The 23949-nt window shown below is 27.7% G+C and overlaps 1 protein-coding gene across 2 annotated transcripts in view; it reads left to right on the top strand.

The window, feature by feature from the left end:
* The window catches only part of LOC132952859 (rhodopsin-like), a 62461-nt gene that overhangs the window by 21330 nt on the left and 17182 nt on the right, over positions 1 to 23949 (top strand). For both annotated transcript variants that reach the window (XM_061025319.1, XM_061025320.1), the window contains exons 4-6: positions 3661 to 3800; positions 10595 to 10725; positions 18362 to 18507. In XM_061025319.1, coding sequence (XP_060881302.1) covers positions 3661 to 3800; positions 10595 to 10725; positions 18362 to 18507 — 417 coding nt within the window. The remainder of the gene's footprint in view (positions 1 to 3660; positions 3801 to 10594; positions 10726 to 18361; positions 18508 to 23949) is intronic.

Genomic DNA, 23949 nt, shown 5'->3' with positions numbered 1-23949 from the left:
AAAACATGTAGGTACAATCTAAACTACACAATAATCACAAGTTCAAAATATAATAATCATGATATTGAACATCGTAAAATATATATGAAATGTCACAAAAAACTATTCGATAATATACCAGACAGTATGTTTTCTACTAAACACAAACCTAATAACAACTGTCATTTTGGTACTACTTATATATATATATATATATATATATATATTATTATATTTTCTTATATATTATGTGTCCTATATTATCTAGTTATTAAAGACATTATTAAATTTTTTAGAGGTTTTAATATCCATGTTATTAAATCGAATACAATTTTTTTTATAGTATTTGAGTATCTACTTGGGTGACACCGATGATACTGATTTCCATGAACTTCGTTGTTTTAATTGCATCTTTACCTAACCCTATCTATAGAATCTGATATTTCTCACTGTACAGTTTCATAATATATGCAATTGATTTTTTCCAAATGTTATTTTAGTTTTGAAACCATACCATTATTATATTTTTCCTGTGTCAATTCTTAGAAGATACGTGTAACGAATAACATTATATTACATACACATTGATTCTCATGGTATTTTAAAGTTAAACAATATTTCAAATAAATTTAGACTTGGTTTATAAGCAGAATCAGTCTAATTAATTTTCGAATTCTAAAAAAATGGACTGTTCTAGGTGGGGGTAGTAGATACAAACATTTTAGTTTTTTTTCAACCATACAACATAAAAATTTGTTAATCCGATGATATTAATTAGTAGTTTTAGTAATCCTATAGTGTAACTACGTAGGTAGGTACATTGCGTTATTAAATGTACACATCCTCCCGTAATAATATGTTTGTATGAAATACATGTTATTATATCGATAAGCAGTAAGCACCCATTATATTGTGGTTAGAATTTGAGTTGTTAATAATAGGTATATTATATTATGATATCATAAACTGAATTCTAACGATTTCAAATCAATAGCACGCATATAAGATATATATATAAATGTACATACACATACAAACTTCTCTGTTAAGGTTATGGAATGAGGTTATGATTGCATTAAATCCAAAGCTAGAAATAACTACGTATTCAGTTAATTTCCACTTACCATTGTAGATTATATCAATTTGAATAAACTATAAAGCTCAAAATTAATAAATAATATACTTTACAAGCCTCAAAACGAACTCCGTTAATTTAAACATATCAAACAATTTTCAAAAGTCTAGATTAATTTATAATCTAACTGATTCCAGATAAATACATACCTACTATAGGTATCTGTAGTATATCTGTATATATACAGTATGTCCCAGAAGTCCCGTATCACCCTTAGTATCTGTGGAAAATTAATATATTTAAATGCAGTTTTTTTAGTCCTAAGTATGAAAATTCTGATTGAACAGCATAATAATATTCGATTTGTTTTAGGCAAATAAGTTTTTTAAATTTCCAAGATTGCAATTGATCGTATTTTTTAAAACAATTAAAAAAAAAAAAATATAAAAATTTAATGAAAATCACCCAAGTTGGACCTTATTATTGTTTTTTTATTTTAGCCCAAAAATCAATCAGCGTGATTGTATAATTAACATGCTAATCGTATTTTGCTAATGCCGTATGCATAGGTAACATAACTATTATTCTTAGAAATTCAAAATAATAATTAGCTCTAACTTGGGCAATTTTCATTACATTTTAATATATATATTTTTTTTAACTGTTTTAAAAAATACGATCAACAATATGGCTATCTTGGAAAATTAAAAAACTTATTTGCTAAATTAATTTTTTGATTATTTTTGAATTTTGGAAAAAAAATTGAATATTATGCTATTCAATCAGAATTTCCATACTTATGACTGAATAAAACTGCATTTAAATATATTCAATTTTCAAATTTTCTTAAAATATATATGTAATGTAATTCATTATTGTTTTAGAAAAATTAACAATAGTACGTAGCTGCTAAATTAAAATAGTAATTTCCAATAATTATGATCTATATGACATATTAGGATTTAGGAAGTAAGGAGAAAAAGTATTTGGTCATAAAGCCGGTTATAGTAAATTTTTTCTTACAAATTATTATTATTTATAAAAAAAAAAAAATATCTATAGGTGATATACTTATGTCCGCATGCATAATCTATTTATGTGACACATAAATTGACTATACATACGAGCATTGGTACATATAATAATATTTTGGTTTTTTAAAGGTTTTTATTTTATACTTTTTTAAAAAAAAAATAAATAATTTACTTGGTAATGAAAAACAATCTAATGATTTAAAAATGAATAAAAGATAAATATTATGTATACAAATATATAAGACCACAGTTTCATAAATCAATAGTATAAACATATTATTTATTTCATATTTAATTTTGTTCTGTGAAGGTATAAAATATGCATTTTCAAAGTGTATCTTCAATAGTATTCTATAAAGTTTATTGGTTAGGACAATAATTTTTAGTTGAAAGTAAAATATTCAATAATACTGATTTAAAAACTTTTTTTATTATCTACGTAAACTTTGTTACTTGCATCTATATATAAAAGTTGAACAAAAATTATTTAATGGTATTTCTCAAGTATCAATTTATTAAAGTAAAAATTTAAAAAATATTTTTATCATATTAAGATATTCAAGTATAAATACAAAATATAGTATAGTTTTAGAATATGCATAACATTTAGTTGTAGGTATAGTTATTTATTATAATTTTTTATGGATCATCCAAAGTCCACTTAATTAATTTTTCCACGTTTTTCTATTCATGGCATACCATAATATTAAACAATTATAACAATCTATGTTAAACATTTTTATTTAATTATTTTCAAAAGCTGGAAATTAATCTCAATTTATATTTTAATAATATTTATGAAATTAAACATAATAGATATATTGGTACCTACCTAGCTGAAATCAAACTTCGTTTATATAATATTTAATTGCAATGATTATAACGATGTATTTTAAAAATATTATTCGAATAATTTCGATGGGTTACACAAGTCTAACTTACACACTATATACACGCTTTGAAATGTTTTACAAACATTATCGACATTATTTTGTTTTTATTATTATTGCTTTGTAGATATATACATTTAGAATGTTATTTATTAAGTACATTTTTAAAATAATGTTTTTTGAGTAAATTTCAACTCATAATACAGTATTATTACATATAAGTTTTAAGTATCTCATATCGAATCTGTACCTATTGTATGAGTAAGCTTCTAAACATAATATGCTGACATAATTTTCTTTTCAATAAGCAAAAATTAAAATTAAATTTTGTATAATAATTATTGAGAAATAAGATTTTTTTATTAATTATATAGGCACCAACGTACATTGATAACCATTGCAGTTATTACAGTTGTCCAGTATTTAGTTAGCTTATATTATATGTTTATACAATAAACATTAAACAGGATGATCAATGATCATATGTACCTACGTGTTTCAAATTTAACGAGGATCAGGGATTATCACAATGTTCATTTCTGACCAACATTTATTTTACAAAAAAAAAAAAACAAAAATAATAATAACTCATTAATAAAACATAGAATAATATTGAAATAACTTAGAAAGTAACTTATAAATAAAACCATATTTATTTAAAGTAATTTTAAACGTATTATAGAGTAAAAAATGTTACGGAGATGAAGAAGGCAACGAAAAACTTACAAGTCCAATGATATTTTTTTCATATGGTATGCTGCTCACAGTAATCGGCATTGTGGGTTTAATTGGAAATGGTTTAGTTCTCATCGTATTTACCAGGTAAGGTTTAACTGATTTTATTTTTATTTTTGTTCGTATAGTTTAAGCATAGCCTACCTATATGAAATATTTAAAAACTTTCCAAAATAGTTAAACATTGAACATTCAACGATACTTGGCAATATTATACAACATGTTTATTTTGTAATGATCTTGAAGCATAGTTGTGGATCCAGGGGCTAAAATGTCTTAAATCAATCCTCTGTTGGGTTATTTTTTTTTGCATAGAACAAAAATGTAACGAAAAGTATAATATGTTCACAATGTAAAATAGTATGTCTTGGTTTTTTTTAGTGAGTGTGTATCGATTTTCTAGTAAATATACTAAAATAAGTGTTAAAAAGTACCATATAATATATTATTGTAAATTGGACATTAATGGTATACTTAAGGAGTGTATACTTAGAAATTTCGATTAATTACCCTAAAACCATAGTATAAATTGTTTATGATGTATTGGAAGTAGTGTACGTGTATTACTTGGGATTGGACAACAATTTAATTTATACACACGCGTACCTACATATCCAATAATCAAAGATACATTTAAAATATACCCCGAAATATTTATATATGTATACAAAATACAAATATACAATATAAAAGAATGAATAGTATAATATTCTTGTACAATTGCACCAATATAATATTATATATGAGTTATATGACAGAAGAATCGAAACTTTTTCTAGTCACGTGCCAACATTTTACAATCAAAGTTTTAAAAAAGGTGTAGGAGTATATGAATAAAAATATAGAATAAATTGGGGAAATTTCAAAAAAAAAAGTTATACATAAATTAATTTTTATTTTATTTTAAATATTAATTTACGTTCATAATAATTTTTTTTTTTTACTTTTATTAATGAAAATATTACGGCATAGCAATTAACATCAATTTTACAATTTATAAAAGTGATCATATTATAAGAAAGCTAGAGGATATTTTAGTTAAGGAAATAATAACATGGTGAGAATGAGAGGAGAATGAGTTGAATATTAGGAGAACCTCAGTATAATACAAAGTCAGTAGAGAATATTTCTAAAGAAAGATAATGATGAACAATGATTAAAGATAATAATGAAATATATTTTCAAAATCAATAATATTTTTTTTAAAAAAAAGGAAAGTATATAATATTTACTATGTATTACAATAATTGATTTATTTATTTTATTTTATTAGTACCTATAAACGTTATAATTGGCTCATGTACAGTTATAAGAAACTTAGGTGTGATAAGTATAACACTATAACACAGTGATATACAACAGCATTTAATAAAATAATAATCACATTACATAATTCAATTATAAGACAAAGAAACAAAGAACTAAACATATACAAAAATAAAACACAAGCTTCATTTACTGATATAATACATAAATGTTTATTAGTTATTATTAAGGGAAAAAGTATAATTCAGACTTGTTTCCCAATCTCAGAAATCTGTCCAGTATTTGATCATATTATCATTGATTAAATATACAGTATATATTTTAATCAATGATATTATATAATTAATTAGATAATAGATAAAAAAAAATTATTCGGGAATAGCATTGAAGTATATGTTGATGGAAATACGTCCTAAAAATGGGAAACAAGTAATTTTGTGATTTAATAATTTTTGAAGGAAGGAAATGTCTGTTATTTCCGACGGGTATAGGTACAATTTACAATTATAAATCTTAATACCTATAAATTATAATATAATTGTTATTTAATCTTTACTATAATCCAAGTTTCTTTTATTGTCATTAAAAACATTTTACTATACGAGTTGGTACATACAATTTCATTGATAATATTTAATTTATAAGCATTTAATTATTTGTATACGTACCTACTTTCTATGTAATGCATTTATCGATATTATTGCATAATTAAAATTAAAATTAAGTAAATAACAGTTTCTTTTTACTTTGTTAAATTTATTATCATATATTTAATTACGTAGGTACATGTACATGAGTAAAATTATTTTTACGATGTAGCATATTTTACAAAAGCATGTTTTTGCAGGTACCTATGAACTTTACAAAAACGTAGTCCATTTTTAGGGTTTCAATAATAATACTTTTTGCATACATACAGAATGGAGATATTTTTAAGCACGCGTTCACACTCTTTTTACGCTTTAACAGTGCAGAGTTTAAGTTAAACTTAAAGGTAAAAACTAAAGCTAGGTATAATAATATATTACCACTGCAGTCTGTTTTATTACATATATGATAACTTTTAGTTAAATCTAATGACAATTATAACAGTTTTTTAAAGTTAATATTAAAATATCGTGTGACTACATAAAAACACTGAGGTTATGTTTTGAAAGTTTGCCACCATAAATTATATTTTATGCATCAAACCCGACCAAAAGTCGACGGCGCGTCACACAACTATTTTACCAATGTTCAACTTAAGGATTTTACAAACTTATCGAAGTATGCACGCAAATAAAATTACAATATTATGTAAGTACAATCATTTCTAAGTAATGCCAATATAACGGTCGCAAAAGCGTATGAATGTAAATAACTGTCTATCCGTACAAGTGACCTGTGAATAATATGGGTGACATAATGTGCGTCTTACTTTGACGCGAAGCACTCGGATCGTATAATCATCGAGAACGGATGACCGGAAATTATGCGGTTCACAAATTTAAGTACCAACGTCATTTATTTATTTTTCTTTATATATAGAAGAAAAGTCAACCCTCGTCATCGTGGCCAATGGGAGTTACTTTTTTTATTGTAAAATACAATAAAGGATTATTAAATTATTTAAATTACAATGATAACAATAGTAAACAGAAATGTTTATAAAGTTTATACGTTCAATTCATTTATCCAACCCTGACTGCCGGGGGAAGGAGAAAATCAGTTATTTATTAATTTATTATATAAATAATAATACGTACAAGACTCGTGCCACTGAAATTTCGTCTCACTCCACAACCTTAATAATCATTGTAATTTATTTATACACATTCTCGGACGACGACACGAAAACGGTTTGATCGAGAATCGTTGAAAACCGGACGGCGCAGCGAATGCAGATAAAACGATCGACGGCCACTGTAGTTTAGCTTGCGAGTACTTACCTACATATTATACCATGAACTAAGATTCACAGCTGCGTCGTGTGTCGTGTCGTGTCAATCGTATTGTGATTAGATATTACTTTTTTGGTATCATGTAATAACCAAGTTGCAACCGAGTATACCAAGAATTGACAACTGCTCAACATTTAAACCATATTGGTTACCAGACGTAACCATATAATAACCAAGCCCTCGCATGACACGACACACGACGTAGCTGTGAATGCGCCTTTAGTGCGATCTTCTTAGTTCATGCCTATACCTATACTATGGAATACCCATAGATAATATATACATTATACATGGATAGGACATCCCTACAATCCCTACAAATGTTATACACACGGTATACTGTGACCGAAAAGAATATATGTTACCACAATGGTTACTTGTGGTTATAGTAGTGGTTTATGGTTAAACCACGTTATCAACATAGATAATACAGATTGTCTATGGTTATCAATTGATAATAACATTTTTTTGGCGTAATCATTTACCACAAGCCTGCTATAAAGGCGGGTTTCCACTATACACGTTTGCCGTGTACCTACACGAAAAATGTTCAGCATGTCCAACAACATGGTATTGTGGTAAATCGTGTGGTAACTTAACCTAATACCAACCAATCACTGCAAAGAATTTGTATGCACGTACACGCGTACGTGTATAGTGGAAACCCGCCTAATAAAACCACTGCGGTAAGAATATTATCCATGGTAATACCATGTTATTATACAATGTGGACCGTGATGGCCAAATATTGAAGACAAAATATCAGACCAACATGCTTTATACCACGATCCTGGTGAGCCATTAACCGTGATATTTTCCGTCTTCAGTCAGTCCTGGCAGTAATGGAAAACGGTGTTCTTTAACATTACTGTTATCAGTTTCTCAACGATTATCGAGCCGTTTGCTATTGTTCAACATTCTGTAGAAAAATGTGTCATCCGTTGGTAGACGTAGGTATATCTTCGAGACCACTTTTCATCACTTCCGATCCGACGAAACACATTGCCCATTTTCCGAGGTTGTAATGAGCTCCGGGCGACGTGTCAAGATGAGACGTACATCAGTCACCGATGAACGTATAGTACACCTACTTTGGCTATATTATATAATTTACAGTTATTTCTTGCTGGGACGCTCTATGACCGTTATATAAAACTAATTGTAGACTAAAGTTGAACTTAACGTCACGGCGCGCCGGCTTCTCAGCGTCTGAAAATCTTGTGAGATATAAAAATAAGTGTTTGCAACAATAGGAGGATGACAATTCTCGTTGTGTGTATTAATAGTGTTACATGATGTATTGTTCAAAATTTAATGAAATAGTTATGGTAAGTACCCTTAAATATCCCTCATTCGCAAAACGCCAAATAGGTTTTCAATTATACTTATGCTAACATTTACATACCTATACTGATTGTATTGGTATATTATGCGATACATGTGGGGAACAGTAACCTGTGGATAACTCGCTGAATATTGCAACGAATATTCGAAGGTAAGGAAACGGCTCGATGAATTAAAAATAATTATATATGGAAATACTTAAGCAAATAAACCCACATATCTCCCGGGCCTACACTTGAGAAAATTTTGCATTCAGGTGATTCTATTTTGTGTTATTAGTTTTAATATTGTAGTTACTTGGCCTATCATAAAATTTAAAGGTAAAAATGTTATCGAGGACATGCTATTAATGCAATTTTAAAGTCAATTATAAGTTATAAGTTATAACCTTGTGGAACAATTTATATTACAATCCTCATAAACCGCTTTTAAATTTGAATATAAAAGTTTATAAGATTTCCTGGTTCTGATATTACTATATTTAGGTAATTCTCTTACCTTTTAATTAAATAATAAGTCAATGTACTTATCCTTAAGATAAAATTAACAATACAAAACAAATTCTGCTGATAACAAATTTACTATACTGTATCCTGTACATTTATAAAATGAAGACAAAATAATATGCAGGTCTAACGTCACTTTAAGTTTTGTACAATACGTATAGTTATATAAGTATGAATAACACTTTAAGTATTATGTTACCATTTAATGTCCACTTAGTATTATAATAATATAATTCATAGTTAAATACTTCATTTTTCAGAATTTTAAAATTATATAATGTGACACAAGCAATTTAAAAATACCACGAACAACTTTTTTTATGACAAAAAATTCATTAAATACTCTACCTCTAATTAAATAGTATAATAAAAAGTTTTAACACGTATTTCACTAGTTAACTCATTCTCTAGAGTATTCATAATGACGAACAGATTTTATAAAATTGAAGGAGATTATTATAGTCGAAAGTGAAGAATCTTTTAAATTTGTTATAATACTTTATTATTTATTTAATGTTACAATAATAATTTATATTAATATAAATTAATTTAGATACTAACTTCTGTTTTTCAAATAACGACCCCCTTTTTCTACTATAAATTATTTTGGTAAATAATTTTTTCTGTAGATTTTAAAGTATTGAAATCAAAATTTAAATGAGTACTTAGAAATTGAGTTATTTAATTTTATCTACTAAGGATAATAGGACCATCACAATGGGTTAGGAAGATAATATTATAGGGGCTATGGTAATTCGAACATTTTAGTATAATAATCCATTAATATTTTATATTTTTGTAAAACCATTTTAAGGACTATTATCCTTAATATAAACGTTTTAATCACGTAAAAACTACTCATTTTAATTTGGAATTAGATATGTAGGTATCAACATTTTCAAAAAAAATTATCCAATAAATATTTTACAGTAAAATGATAGAATTCTAATTTGAAAAACAGAACTTTGTATCGGCATATAACGCTCAAAGTAGTAAAAAAAATCTAAAAAATCTTAAAATATAGTCTTTAAGTATATTTAAAAATTCCATAAATTAGAATTTGAATATTCATTATCAAAAGAAAAAAATAAGAGAGAACATTTTCGATGAATCCACCTGTATTATTTTTATACTAAAATATGAACAAGAATTTAAGTTTTAAATCACAAAGACACATATTATGATCTGGACATCTAGTTGAATAATAATTTTAAAAACAAATTTTCGTTCTTACGTCACAATTTACCCTTTATTATACCGTATAATAAAAAAAATTTTATGAGCACTCGGTCGATTATATAATATTATAAAAGTGTGACTTTACGTGACTTCCAATTATTTCACCGTAGAACCATTAACCAATAAAGCTCGATAATTATGTAGGTGACATTTTTAAGTATCATCTGAAATTTAAAAATATATTATAAACTTAGACAGTTTTGCTGTAAAAGTACAATCGATACGATGTGACTAAGACTATACCTACTTGTATCTCTCTACAACGTCAAATGTCATATTTATATTTTACTTGACCATGCACCTATTATATCAATCTCAAAATATTACAATGGCTATAATCAATTTTAAGACAATAGGTGATATTATAAGGCATTATTTCACTTCTGAAACTGTAGAAGTATCACTCATGAGTCATGAGTTTGTGTAAAAACATTATATTTAAAAAATAATTATCTATTCAACAACCCTTCCAGTACAATTTAGTATAGTTATGTCGTGGTTAATTATATATAAAAAAAATGTAAGCACCCACCATTTAATTTTTTTTATAAATGTCACTACTAAACCAAACGTTATTTATTTTTAGATTTAGGAGATTAAAGGGTCCGTTTTCCACATTCGTATTAAACTTGGCCACTGCCGATTTTGCTACTTCGATTTTGCATTTCATGTCAGCTGTGTCTTCATTCAAACACGAATGGATCTTTGACGAAATCGGTAAGTAACGATAACAATATGAATCTCCTCATATTTAAATTTACTATGTGTACTTCAGTGGCGTCATTCGGGACGGGGACAAAGGAGTTATTTGATCGGGGGATCTTTGAAATCGACTCATCTGAATGTACCTCCCCATAAAAATAAATTGTTTTAATAAAAATTTATTATGTATAATTTAGTATTTCTTTCTTACCATAGTTAGGTAGTTTAAACATATTTCTGTACATTTTAGTATGTTATTGACTGTTTTCGTGACTTGGTAACTTCTAAGTATTATACTTTTACATTGGTTCGTAGACAAATTTTCTACTGTCATATTATAATATAGGCTCCAATTCAATGAAACAGGCATGGTAGAAAATCACTTATATTGTTAAAAGCATGAACCGTCAAACATTTATTATTAGTGATATTAATGTTCAAAGTTCCCCCACTCCCGGTCCAGTAGAACCTGAAATTACACCACTGGCGTAGGTATCTATCTACTTCTATAATATACAAAATACAACGTCCACGTAGGTATTAATTTAAAATATGTTGGATAAAATGTTTGTATTATAATTTAATTATAATAGAACACAAGCTATGAGTTTTAAAATATTAAAATATTAATTATTATATTATAATTGCATCCTAAAGAAATATTGAGAATGCTTGGGTACTTGAACTTTCAAATGTTTATTCAAAAACTTAACACGCACAATATGAATGTAGGTATATTCTATTATTATTGAGCTACTTGAAATAAATCTAAATAATTTTAAACCAGCCGACATATAGTCGACATTTTACCGCGTCGAGGAGTTGAAAATCATTTATCAATATCAAACTAACGAAAACCCCTATAAATAATTTACGCTGATGGTATAAGAATTTATACGTGCGTACGATAGAAAACGCAGAGAAATTCTTTTATCATAATCGTGTGACGTACATTAAAATATAACACAACATTATAATAGGCATTTCATAACGGGTGAAAAATATAAAAGTGTAATAAAGATTTATACAATAACATTAATTAACAAAATATATTATAATTTACGATGTTTTACATCGTGGTAATGTTTTTTTGTATACATTAATTTCAGAACCATATTTAAAAATCCTGATACCTATACAAAATATTGTATTACTTGGGTGTTTGTACACCTATATCTTACCTTAGTTTAAGTAGCTATAGCTATTAATAATATTTATAACCAAATTTTTTATAAACAATTTGATTATAAATATTTTTATTGTAACGACTTTCAAAGGTGAAAATTGTCAGCTCAAGGGAGCATAGTTGTAAAAAAAAGTGCTCCACGTGTAAACTCATAATTTATATGGGACTAATATTATTTGATAATATATCATTGGTTGACATTTTGGTGTTTACGAGAATAATTCAAACTATAGAGCAAACATTTGAAACGAACAATCGGTTATTTTAAATAAGTACTCGTAAATCGATATGACTAAACAATAGGTTTACCCATTATTATAATTGTTTTTTTTTAGACTAAGTTATGTTGAAATAATTTATAAAAACTTAAGAATAAAAAAATATAATTAAAATATCAAATTTAAAAAATTGACAAATGTGTGTTGATATCCATTTAAAAATAAATTATTTATGGATAATAGGTAATACACATTTACTATTTGTATGTATCTATGCTATAATGTATATCTTACACACTAAACACAATTTCATCTCCAGCTAAACATAATATATAGGTACCTAATAAATAATTATAAAACATGTATGGTACTTTTAATCTTATGTGATTAGGTTTTGTATAATATTATTTTCTCGATGTATGTTCTAATGTTCTATACTATTTATAATATAATTATTATCTATAAATTCGAAATGCGCGATCAGTATCGTACTACCAACTATTATAGTACATTATTATATAGGTAAGTCTTCTCGATTCGGTAATATATTTAAATATACAGGAACCAATGAGGAAAATATAAATATTTTTTTCTACACAACAAACAATACAACCTGCACATTTCGTGAATATAATGATTAATGACATTACAGTTGTGTCATTTTCATTATTTAAACCCGCATGAGGAGGTGACCATAGAGTCTGAAAACAAGTAGTCAAGTAGATAACAACAACGAACATCAAACATTGTAAATTCATCTAACATTGTCGCCCATATTTGAAATTCTCTTATTTAAATAATACCAAAATGGCATTACAAAGAAGTTACTTGTTAAGCTTTGATAACTATAAGATAACTTAAGAATTAATATCGCAATAATTACAAAGAGCTAGTCTACGCATTGTCATAAAAGTACCTCGTATTATTAGATTCTGATCGGAGCTAATGAAAAGTTACATATTATAGAATGTAATAATTTATATTATTATTTTTTATCGGAACACAGTTTTATAGTTTTAAAAAAGTACCAACAAAATGTTACAATAGCAGCAAACTTTAATTGATTAAAAACCAAATAAAGATTAATACAATAATACCTGTGATTTTTTACTTAATTGATTTTAGCAACCACTCGGTTTTAAATAAAATAAAATCTAAGCCATTATTCAGTTACCCAGACCCTCTCAAAATCCTTTTTTTAATAAAATAGGTAAATGTGATTAGCGCGTTGATGTTTTAGATTCTGAGCAGAGCGATAAATTCATCTTTAGTCAGAATTCATCAATTTCAATTTTATGAGTGGGTTCTGAATTGAATTGAATATTATACAGTTGGCATCGTTATAGGTGTCAAAAATAAGAATCGCAGAAGTTTTAAATAATAGGGAATATGGGAACAACTGAGAACAAAATGTTTCAACTAAATCGATTTTATATTTTTGGTGTGGGTAGTTAATTTTTATGATATAATTTTTGCCCAGAAGTCGAAAAAATTTAAAATTGAATACAAAGTTCCCCATATGTAAGCTGTTCTAACAATTAATTATTTTAAAAGAATCTTAAAAATTTGGAAATTATCACGGAGAAAAATGAATAACATTTTCTTATTTAAATTTAAACAGAAAATTTCCAGTTAAATGATTATGGTTAATTTTTTGTAATTCAAAAAATATTTATTCAAACAATTTGAACCATTCTAGTATAACCAAAATTGATGGTTTTGGGAAAAATTAGTTAATCCTACAAGTAGAAAAATCAATTATTATTTATTTTATTATTTATCTTTAGAAAATATAACCAATAGGAGGCTGACTCATCGTCCCCGCTCAGAATCGTTTTGGTGTGCAGTTATTTATTATTGAATTCAAATATAATGCATAATATATTATAGTGATCAGCTCAATGATGATGAGTCATCGATGTCGTAGGTACACTACTGTCTACTATACAGCAGAGTAAATTCCCCGATTTTTTCTCAAAAACTTTTAATTCAAAAAATAAGCAGGCATGCGTCGGTGTTAATATTGTTTGACTGTTCGAACTGAGTTCATTCTTCTGAATCGCTGAAGACATGAATATTTTAATATTTATGTACTTGTATTGGCGCATTCTGTATAGCTGGATTTAATTACAGCTGTAATGGTTCTGAACTTAAAAAATTCCTGCATATACGATATAAGTTATAAATGCATTCCGTTTAGAAATATCTTATTGCTAGGTAGCCAACAAGAGTGTAAATTATTTATTTCGCCAAGTTTTTATCATATTGTATAGTGATCAGCATATTTTTTGTTTGTTTACAATCATATACCTAGCGCAATAAGAAATATATAATCCTAAATTTTACTTTTTAAAAATTAGAAACATTAGACTTCTGGGTTGGCCCCAAACGTATTATTAATAAAAGTTAACAAAGTTATATTTTTACTGTAGGTACCTATGACAGTGTCTGAATGGCGTATAAAAAATGAGATTAAAACTTGATAATAATTTCAAACTTTTCTCACCAAGTAACAAACTAATATTATCACCAATAATCGATTATCATGAGTTTACTTTCTCTACAAAATTAGTTCTTTGCCTAGGTACTTTTTTTTACTGAACTTACTATACTTTAAAAAATGATGGTACTTTCGATGGATTTTATTAAATTTAGAAATTCTCAGCTATTATAATTTAGATCGGATTCGTGTGTCGGTCGTGCATTTATAGATGCAACACTTGGCGGAATGGAATATATTATAACCATATAGAATTCACACATGCAGCAAAAAATTCCTCACCATTACGTTGCTTAGGTTATAATAATATAAAATATGTAAAATAAATTACTCTGGAATGATTTTAGAACAAAAACACAGAAATTATCAAAATAAACATTTTCTATGCCATCGCCTTGTTTTATCATAAAATATGTGCCTTGTTTAATGCGAAGAAAAAATTTTATAACATAAATAATACAATTAAAACCAATTAAAAATTTGTTATTTATACCTTGTTATAGTTTTCTAATGTGACCGTATAAAACATTTTCAAATCCATAATTTACGTACCCTTGGGAATTTTGATACTATATAGTGTATCGTTTGTTTATTACGACATATTTGCATTCGATACACGTCTGATTTTCTATTTATTTAATGGTCTGAATAAAAAAATTTAATTTTCTACTCCATTGATTTAATAGTATTTTCTATATTTCAAATAGGTTTTCTAACAACAAATTATCTATAGTTACGTCAATTTATGTTATAACATAATTAATGAAAATTATTTCAGCTATTACCTTATTCTTTATTTTATGCATCAATATTTTAAATTAAACTACCTAAGCGATTGTACTTAAATAATGGTATCCAATCATTGCGTTATAACGATAGAATTTGTTGATAAAAATATAATTTTAACTTGTTTATTGAATTGGATGTTATTTATTAATTATTACATAATAATATAATCAGTGTTCCGTTGTTTTCGTACCCAAATTTATTTCAATATTATTAAATTACGAATTTGAGAATTATACCTGTTTATTGTTCATTTATTAATAAGTAATTTTATTTTGTATAAATACAACTTCAAAATATAAAATTTATTTATATTTGAATTTATTTAATTGATTCTGGGACTATACCGCTAATATATGCGGCTGAAATAGTTGAGGCAGTTCTTATTAAATTCAAATATTTTAAATTCTAATAAGGACGATATTCTTAAAAAATTCAACTTTTATGTTTTAAAAAAAAATTATAATTAACTACTATTAGAAATGCATCAATGTTTGTAACTTTTGGAACTCTATTTCATGAAAAATAAAAAAAACAGTTTTGGTCTCCCAACTTCCAAGTGTTTTTTAAATGAAACTTACATACATTTTTTTTATATTACTGATTACTGAATATGTTTTGATGACAAGTATAAATTACCACTGCCTGGAAATTGGTTGTAACATTGTAGTATGAATTTAAATGCATTACTATTTTTGTACCATAATAGTTCACGACGTAGCTTGGGGTGGAAATTTTTTGAAAAGCTCTTGAGATATAATTCTAAGGTAAAATGTTGTGACCAATCACCTAGTTTCATCTGTATCAATACTTGAAGTTGAGTGAATTGAATATTTTACTTTAATTAATTTATCAAGCTTTTTGCATGGATTAAAAATATAAATTGTCTGTAAACCAGTGTTCTTTGTGGAGATTGGAAGAAGTGATTTATTGCCGTAGAGCAGACATTTTTCTGCAACTGTATACCTATATTTTACTCTGATTCGTCGTATTATATGCTAAGTAAGCTCAAAATGTGTTTCGTGCTATAGGGATTGAACGTTTTAAGTGCATTTTTTTAGTGCATATTTTTGCATATTTCGACCTTATGATGTTTTAAAGACTAATTTTACAATCTTACGTCATCTTTAAGTGCAATTTTAGGTAGGTACCTATACGGCTATACTTCTACAGATTTTCAAAAAAATTGGCCATATTGATGTAGTAAAGCGAAAAAAATTCTTAAAGCTGATATTAAATTTGTCTTTATTTTTACGCTTGAAACCGACTTTACCAAATTGTCGATCTTATTCCATAAATTCTAAGAAAATCAATTGCAAAAAATAGAAATTTAAAAATGTAAATAATGTAGTTATAAATCATTGTTCTGTTGTGTACATCAGTACATACATTGTACATAGATACCTACCTATTTGGGTTTTTTTATATTTTCGTGTTAATCGATTGAAACTCTAACTTGACATTTGGTACTTACCTAATCAAAATGTATTAGAACTCTAAAGTTGTTCAAATAAATCTATTTATTGACTAAACAATTTTGTAACAAGCATTCAAAAATAAATGTAAATTTTAGGTTCGGAACTATAGGGTCTTGATTATGTACCTACGTAAATATACTGGTGTACCCTTACAAGTATATTCAAGTAAACGAGTACTTGCTGCACATTATTCAAATAAATGTCTAGACGACTAGTCATACACAGTATATGATTTGTACGTGGGTAAAATCATTGGAACTTGCTTATATTATAGTGTACTTACTTATACGTTTATTTTTATATCATTTAGTACTCCCGTTCTACCCATTCAATTTAGATTGATCGTGTTGTTGAATATTTAAAGGCTCGTGATTTAATATGTACGGACTACGAACGAAATAACTCAACAGCACAGTATATACAGTGTGACACGTATAGTTTTATAAGTGGGGTGGTACGAGAAAATTGGACTGAATTTCAGAATTCGATTTCGATTTTCCAAATTAATAAAATAGGTACTAAATATTATCTGAAAATCCGGATTTTAAAACAAAGATTTATACCGTTCTACAAAACATACAAAGAATACATTAACATAGGTAACAATAATAATAAAATGCCCCCTAAGTTCAACATCTCCAGACAAATTCTCGGAAACCCACCAACGTTGCAACGAGCACTTGGCGAAGAGAGCTCCAAAAATACATACAATTTTTTCACAAATATAGGCTTAGGTAGCAAAATTACTGTAAAGAAAAAAAATTGATTTATATATATTTCACAATCTCCTTCTACTGTTGAACATAATGTATTCCCATATTTTTAAGACCAATACTATGTAATTATTACAGGCTAATGACATCAGAAGTTGAAGCCTTATTAACCCGATAAAAAAAATATAGTAATAATATGTTTATATAGTAAATTTTAATTGATAATGATTTATACTAAAATATTGATTATGTCATCTGTGTAGCAAAACAAAAGTGATAAACGTGTAGAATTTCTGTCTATATTATATTATGATAGTATCACAAAACTCCCATTCAAATTTCCAAGAACATATCATTCGTGTTTGGTTTTAGAAGAAGAACGCCTACTACGAAAATATAATGAGGACTATATTTTTTACGTCTGACCATTTCATTTGTATTATCATAAGCTTACTATACTATTATGTAGAAGATAATAGATTCAGTACACATATTTTATAATTTGTGAATCGTTTAATAGAAACGGCCCGACATTAAAAAATAATGTCCTCTTTTTGTAATAGGTGTTTTTCATCTAAAATCAAATGAAGAAAAATGAATTTTCTTAACAGTACCATTGTGAGTTTTGTGATAATTATTATTCGCTGTGAGACAGAAAGGGGCGGGCGGTAAGTAGATATGTATTTTAATAATATGTTTGTATATTTTATTGTGTGACGTCATCTGAAATCGGAAACAAAAATATATTGACCGTGCTCGTTATTTTTCAGGGTGCACAATATATGCTTTCGGAGTGGGACAATTTGGTTTGGTGTCGATTGTCACTCTTTCCACCATAGCGATTGAAAGGTACCTAGTGATCACTGCGAAACCAGTGTCGGGGTCTTGGAAATTAACACGACAGGGTGCAACGAAAGTGAGTATTCACTATACACGACTACACATTATTATTATGTTACCGGACATGATCATTTACTACTGATATTATCCTAAATTTTATTGAAACTGCAGTTATCCCCATATTTTGTAATATATTTCACACACTTATTACCTATTTATTGAATAATACTGAGCAATGAGCATATTATAATATTAAATATGCTTGTAGGTACCACGAATTAAGATATACTGGATACGGATCACGGAACGCAGTGCCTTATATCAACTCATATTTCGACGCAATAACTTCTTACGTCGCGGCAGGACTACTAGCGCTTTAAAGGATTGTTCTGTGTTAACCGGGAGAATAATGAACTATTGCCATTTAGTTCCTTATTCTCCGGTTAACACAGAACAATCATATAAAGCGCTAGTAGTCCTGCCGCAACGTAAGAAGGTGCGGGCGTTACTTATCACAGGTTCGTTGCGTATCCAGTAAATCTTAATAAATTCGTGGTAGGTACGCAAAACATTAGTAAATATTCTAACGCTATTATTAACGTGATGTTAAACAATACTATAATGATATAAAATACTATATTATTATCAGCTAGTAACTGCGTACACAATGCACAAGACGTTTTAGTTACCAGTGCGAGCTAGTTAGTTCGCGTTCTAACCCGTTTCGTGAAATGGATAGAATTTCATCCAGTTCACGAAACGAAACTTAATTTTTTACACATCGCGTAATTACACAATGTAGACGACTTTACACGAAACGGACACGGATATTAAGTAGTTCGGAACTTGTTACGTAATCTGTACATACAAATCATGACGAACCAAAATACAATACGTGTGTAGTTATTATAAATAGAAACAACTTGTCGTAATAACCAGTGATACCTTATCGGTGACCGGTGTACTGTGCATTTTCGACAGTCTTCAGGATATTAGCCGATAGTAACCTGTCAGAGATCAGTGTCGGCAAATTGTATAACGTTTTATTGAAGTGTACAGTTGCGTTCCAATACTCGTAAAACGTATAAAAGAGAATTTATTATAATACTAAAAGAATATTGAATTAACTAGTTTAATTATTAAAATTAAAATGTTCAACGAAAAAGTTTGAATTTTTTAAAAAGCTTGACATTTTTACCCTGATAAACCGGGTAAAAACCTTCATTCTATAGAATGTAAGTTCAAACAATAATTTAAGACATTATCCACGCTAAAACTAACAGGTTAGTAAAAAGTTAAAATACTAATATTTTTCCACTTATAAGATAATAAGCTATTGGTTATACAATAATTTACCTATGTTAATTTTTCCGGTTTTTCGGTGTTATTAGTTTTTTTTAAATTAATGTCGATAAAATAATTTTTGCTTGGTCGAAAAACTTGAAAATGTAATAGAAGGTTCCTCGTAAATTTTTGTTATTGGAAATTTTCAGAAGCATTTAAAGTTTAAATTTTAAAAAAATTTATCAAATTGAAAATAAATTATTTTACGGTTAAAAATGTATAAAATATGAAAATGTTTTATAGCTAAAGGTTTGTAATGATATGCTCACACACAATAAATAAACTAAAATCTTACAGAATAATAAATAACGGCCAGACTGTCGTTCGTAGAAATCGGTCATCCTCAATAAAACTATTGTCACCGACAAAAAGGTCTTTGCCGCCGAAGAGAAATCTAGTTCGGGGAAATACAAAAACCTTTGATAAAACCACCTACCACTCTCTGGTCGGCATATCCGTGTCGTCACTTAAACCAGTGCATGAGCACCAACCACCAGAGTAACAACCTCTCAAGTCTCAAAAAACCGATTTCAACGAGCGACAACTGGACTCCTTATGCGAGCAATAATCAGTGCGTTTTTTAATACAATTTGTGTATTTGAAGTATTACTTTGTTTCATCTAAAACCTCAAACTCCTACAATATTATCTACAAACCACTGCGAATCAGGTAAGACATATATTATAATATTTTATATTGATTGAAGTTAATACATTATATGCGCTTTTTACATAAAATTAAATTGTACGGTGTATTTGATCTAATTCTCGAATACACGATTTCGAGAGCCCTCCGAACATCTGGAGGAAGGTAATAGCTTAATTTTACTAGTTTAACATCTGATTTTAATATAACTATCGACAGGAGTCGTTATTATATTTATCTTACTTCTAAGTTATTACAGGTTGAAAATTTAAAACAAGACTCTACGTAAATAGGTTATTTTGTAACAAAAAGTCTACTAAATATATAAGCACAGTTTTTTTTATATTTATTTTAAGTTCAAATTTGTTCAAAATTACATATTAAATAACCAAGAATAACGATTTTAGTTATTTTTTGTAGTTTAAAAATATTATTCGTTGGTAGGTACTTGAAACTTCTAAAGCATATTATTACATACTTATTATTAATTCTTTATAACAATATAAATATAATATAAAGTATCCTATAGGCTGACAAAACATTTCCACTCAAAATCGTTTTTCGTTGAATTATATTTAAACCATCCAAAACAGTGACCAACTGTACAGTAGCTAACAATTTTATTTGTTTTTACTATGTGCCATATGAAGAAATGTATGAAAAATTAAAAGATTTTCAAACATGAACAGAACATGAGGAAAATGTGAAGCTTCGCATGGCTTTAATTAATAAATATGCGATTCCAAGACCAGCAATAGAAGCTTTCTTGTCAACCTGTTTATCATGCAACAGTAAAAAACTAGTAAACCGTAAATTAGTCATCGAGCCCATGATAATTGAAGTCATTAATGAAAGGGGGTAAGTCGACCTAGTAGACTTTCAATCAAATCCTGATGGAAAATTTAGATGGATTTTAAATTATCAAAACCAAAGTTCAACGTTTTTGTCTCTGTGACCATTAGAATCAAAAAGAGCAATTGAAGTAGCTAGATATAACTTTTATAATTTCTCACTTTTGGGCCACCAAAAATCTTGCAAAGCTTAAAACTCTGTGGCCTGACTGTGTTATAGTCCAATTTTAAGAAAGTTGTTCCCATCATCGCGTAATTGGTAGATCTCTATATAAAGCCTTATTTGGAAGTGACCCAAAAATAGGTTTCACATTCAAAATTATTACCATAAGAAATGTTGCAAAAAATATCATTTGGTGAGGATTTACTGATGTATAGCAAAGACTCAGACAATCCACATTCCACGATTAAAATGATCGCTTCCCGTTGTAGTCTTTGTGGTGAAATAATGGTGGACATCAATTCTGCTAGTGCTAATGTGATAATATTTTTAATCTATGCAAAAATAATGAAAAAATCATTGAATCAAAACCACATAGATTAAAAAATGTAAAAGACTTACAAAAAGCTGCAGAATAGTATATTGTGTGGCAAGGGCGGGAAGTGAGCTGTTTCAGTCGCGGTACTTTTGGGGATTTCCACTTTATCGCCTGGTACTTTTGGGGATTCCCACTTTACCGCCCGCTGGACGGAAAAAGGTCGCTTTCCAACGCTTCTACTGTCATCGAAAACTAAACTTTCAGTGCAGGCGTGACACAAAAAAAATGTCAAAGGTAAAAACATATTAAATATTTTACTTAAAATTATTATACAATAATATAAGTTCCATTGTTTACAGATAAGTAACCTTAAGAGTTAAGGTTATTGAATTTGTAATATAAATTTACCTAAAAGTTTCCTATAATGTAGGTTACCTGGTTACGACAAGTTGTTTCTATTAATAAAAATTACACACGTATTATTTGTTTCGCCACGTGTGCGACACACTTGTGTTTAATAAGTTCCGTGCTACTAAATATCCGTGGCTATTTCGTGAAAAGTTATCCATTGTGTAATTACGCGATGTGTGAAAAATGAAATTTCGTTTCGGGAATTTGATGAAATTTCTATCCATTTCACGAAAGGAATCAGAACGCGAAATGGATGCGACATTTATACATAGATATTAAAATATAATGTGTATTATCTATAACATACACTGAGGTCTAAGACTATTGTTTTTTAAAGGCTATCTCCCAACATGCGGTCACATAGGTGCTACTAAACTATAGGTAGGTAGTAGGTACTATAATATGTATATACTCATATAATCATATACATATTATTTTTTTTTTCTCTCAAAAAATAAAAATCATTGTACCTAATATTTTGATTTTATTTTAATAATATTATTTATTTCATGTAAAATCACCTTAATACACTTTGTTTATTTTGGTAGACAGCATACAATACTTTTATTATTATGACGACAGACCACCAAAGCCGTAACTGGGGGGGGGGGGGGGTCAGGAGTCCGGGCCCCCAGAAACTTTTTTTAGATATAAACTGAGGTACTCTCTAAAAGTGAGATACACTGAAATTGAGATACACCTATATGTATAGTGTATAATTGCATAAACTATATAGGATTTAACCCCACAATTATAACGCAAACCTCATCCCACCTGCAACCAGGAGCTCTCATAATTTATATGTATTATGCACTATGGTTATTTTAGCTCCAAAGGCTAATATCAGAAATGTTATGTATTTAAAAGAGGTATTGTCATGAATAAAATATATCAATTTAAATATTGGTGAGTTTTTATATTACCATAACGTAAATATAATGTTACACAACGACGTCGTAAGACCTTATAACTTTTTAGAATATAACCATATCGATTGCTTATTAAGAATTAGGATTTTCATATAGGATTGTTCTCATTTTACACGATAACCAATTATAAATCAAATAATAACTACATATATTATGTACATGTATCAGTGGCGCCGAAGTCCATGTTTATGTATGGCAGCTGCCATACATATAAAAATTTGGCTGGGGGGTGGGTCCTTAGATGAAAATTAATAGGAATAGGATCACAAATTATTAAGTAATATTGTCCATTGGGCATTGAGAATATTTGGTATTAAACATCAATGTTTTGAACCCTGAACAGTAAACGCTAAATAGTTCATAATAAATAATAATACAATCAATAGTAAGAATAGTAACAACTATTAGCGCAGAAATCTGTCAGTTGCTCAGCACTAGTCACTAGTTAGCAGTCAGTCATTACTTTATTAAGTATTCAGGTCAGAGACTGAGTGACTTATTTGTTATTTTTGTTTAGTTTATTGTCTACAGTCTACTAGTGTTCATGTAATATTTCTGTTAACTGAATAGTTTATAATTAAATGAATTATTATTTAATATACTTAGTTTATATTTTTAGTTATCACTTTTTCTATTATTTTGACTTGAATTTTTGAGCACGTTTATTTTAAAATAATTAAAATACTTTATTACCCATATTAATATATTATATGAATGTTAATACTGCCTTATCGACTATTATTTATGCAAATAGAATTGAGTATACTTATTTTATGTACATACGTATATGGTATATCCGATATCGTTTATAGAAACATTAGAAACAAATATTTTGGACAGAACAAAAATAATAATAGAA

Source organism: Metopolophium dirhodum, chromosome 9, assembly GCF_019925205.1.
Source record: "Metopolophium dirhodum isolate CAU chromosome 9, ASM1992520v1, whole genome shotgun sequence".
Taxonomy (NCBI): Eukaryota; Metazoa; Arthropoda; class Insecta; order Hemiptera; family Aphididae; genus Metopolophium; species Metopolophium dirhodum.
This window is presented reverse-complemented; position numbering and strand designations above follow the sequence as displayed.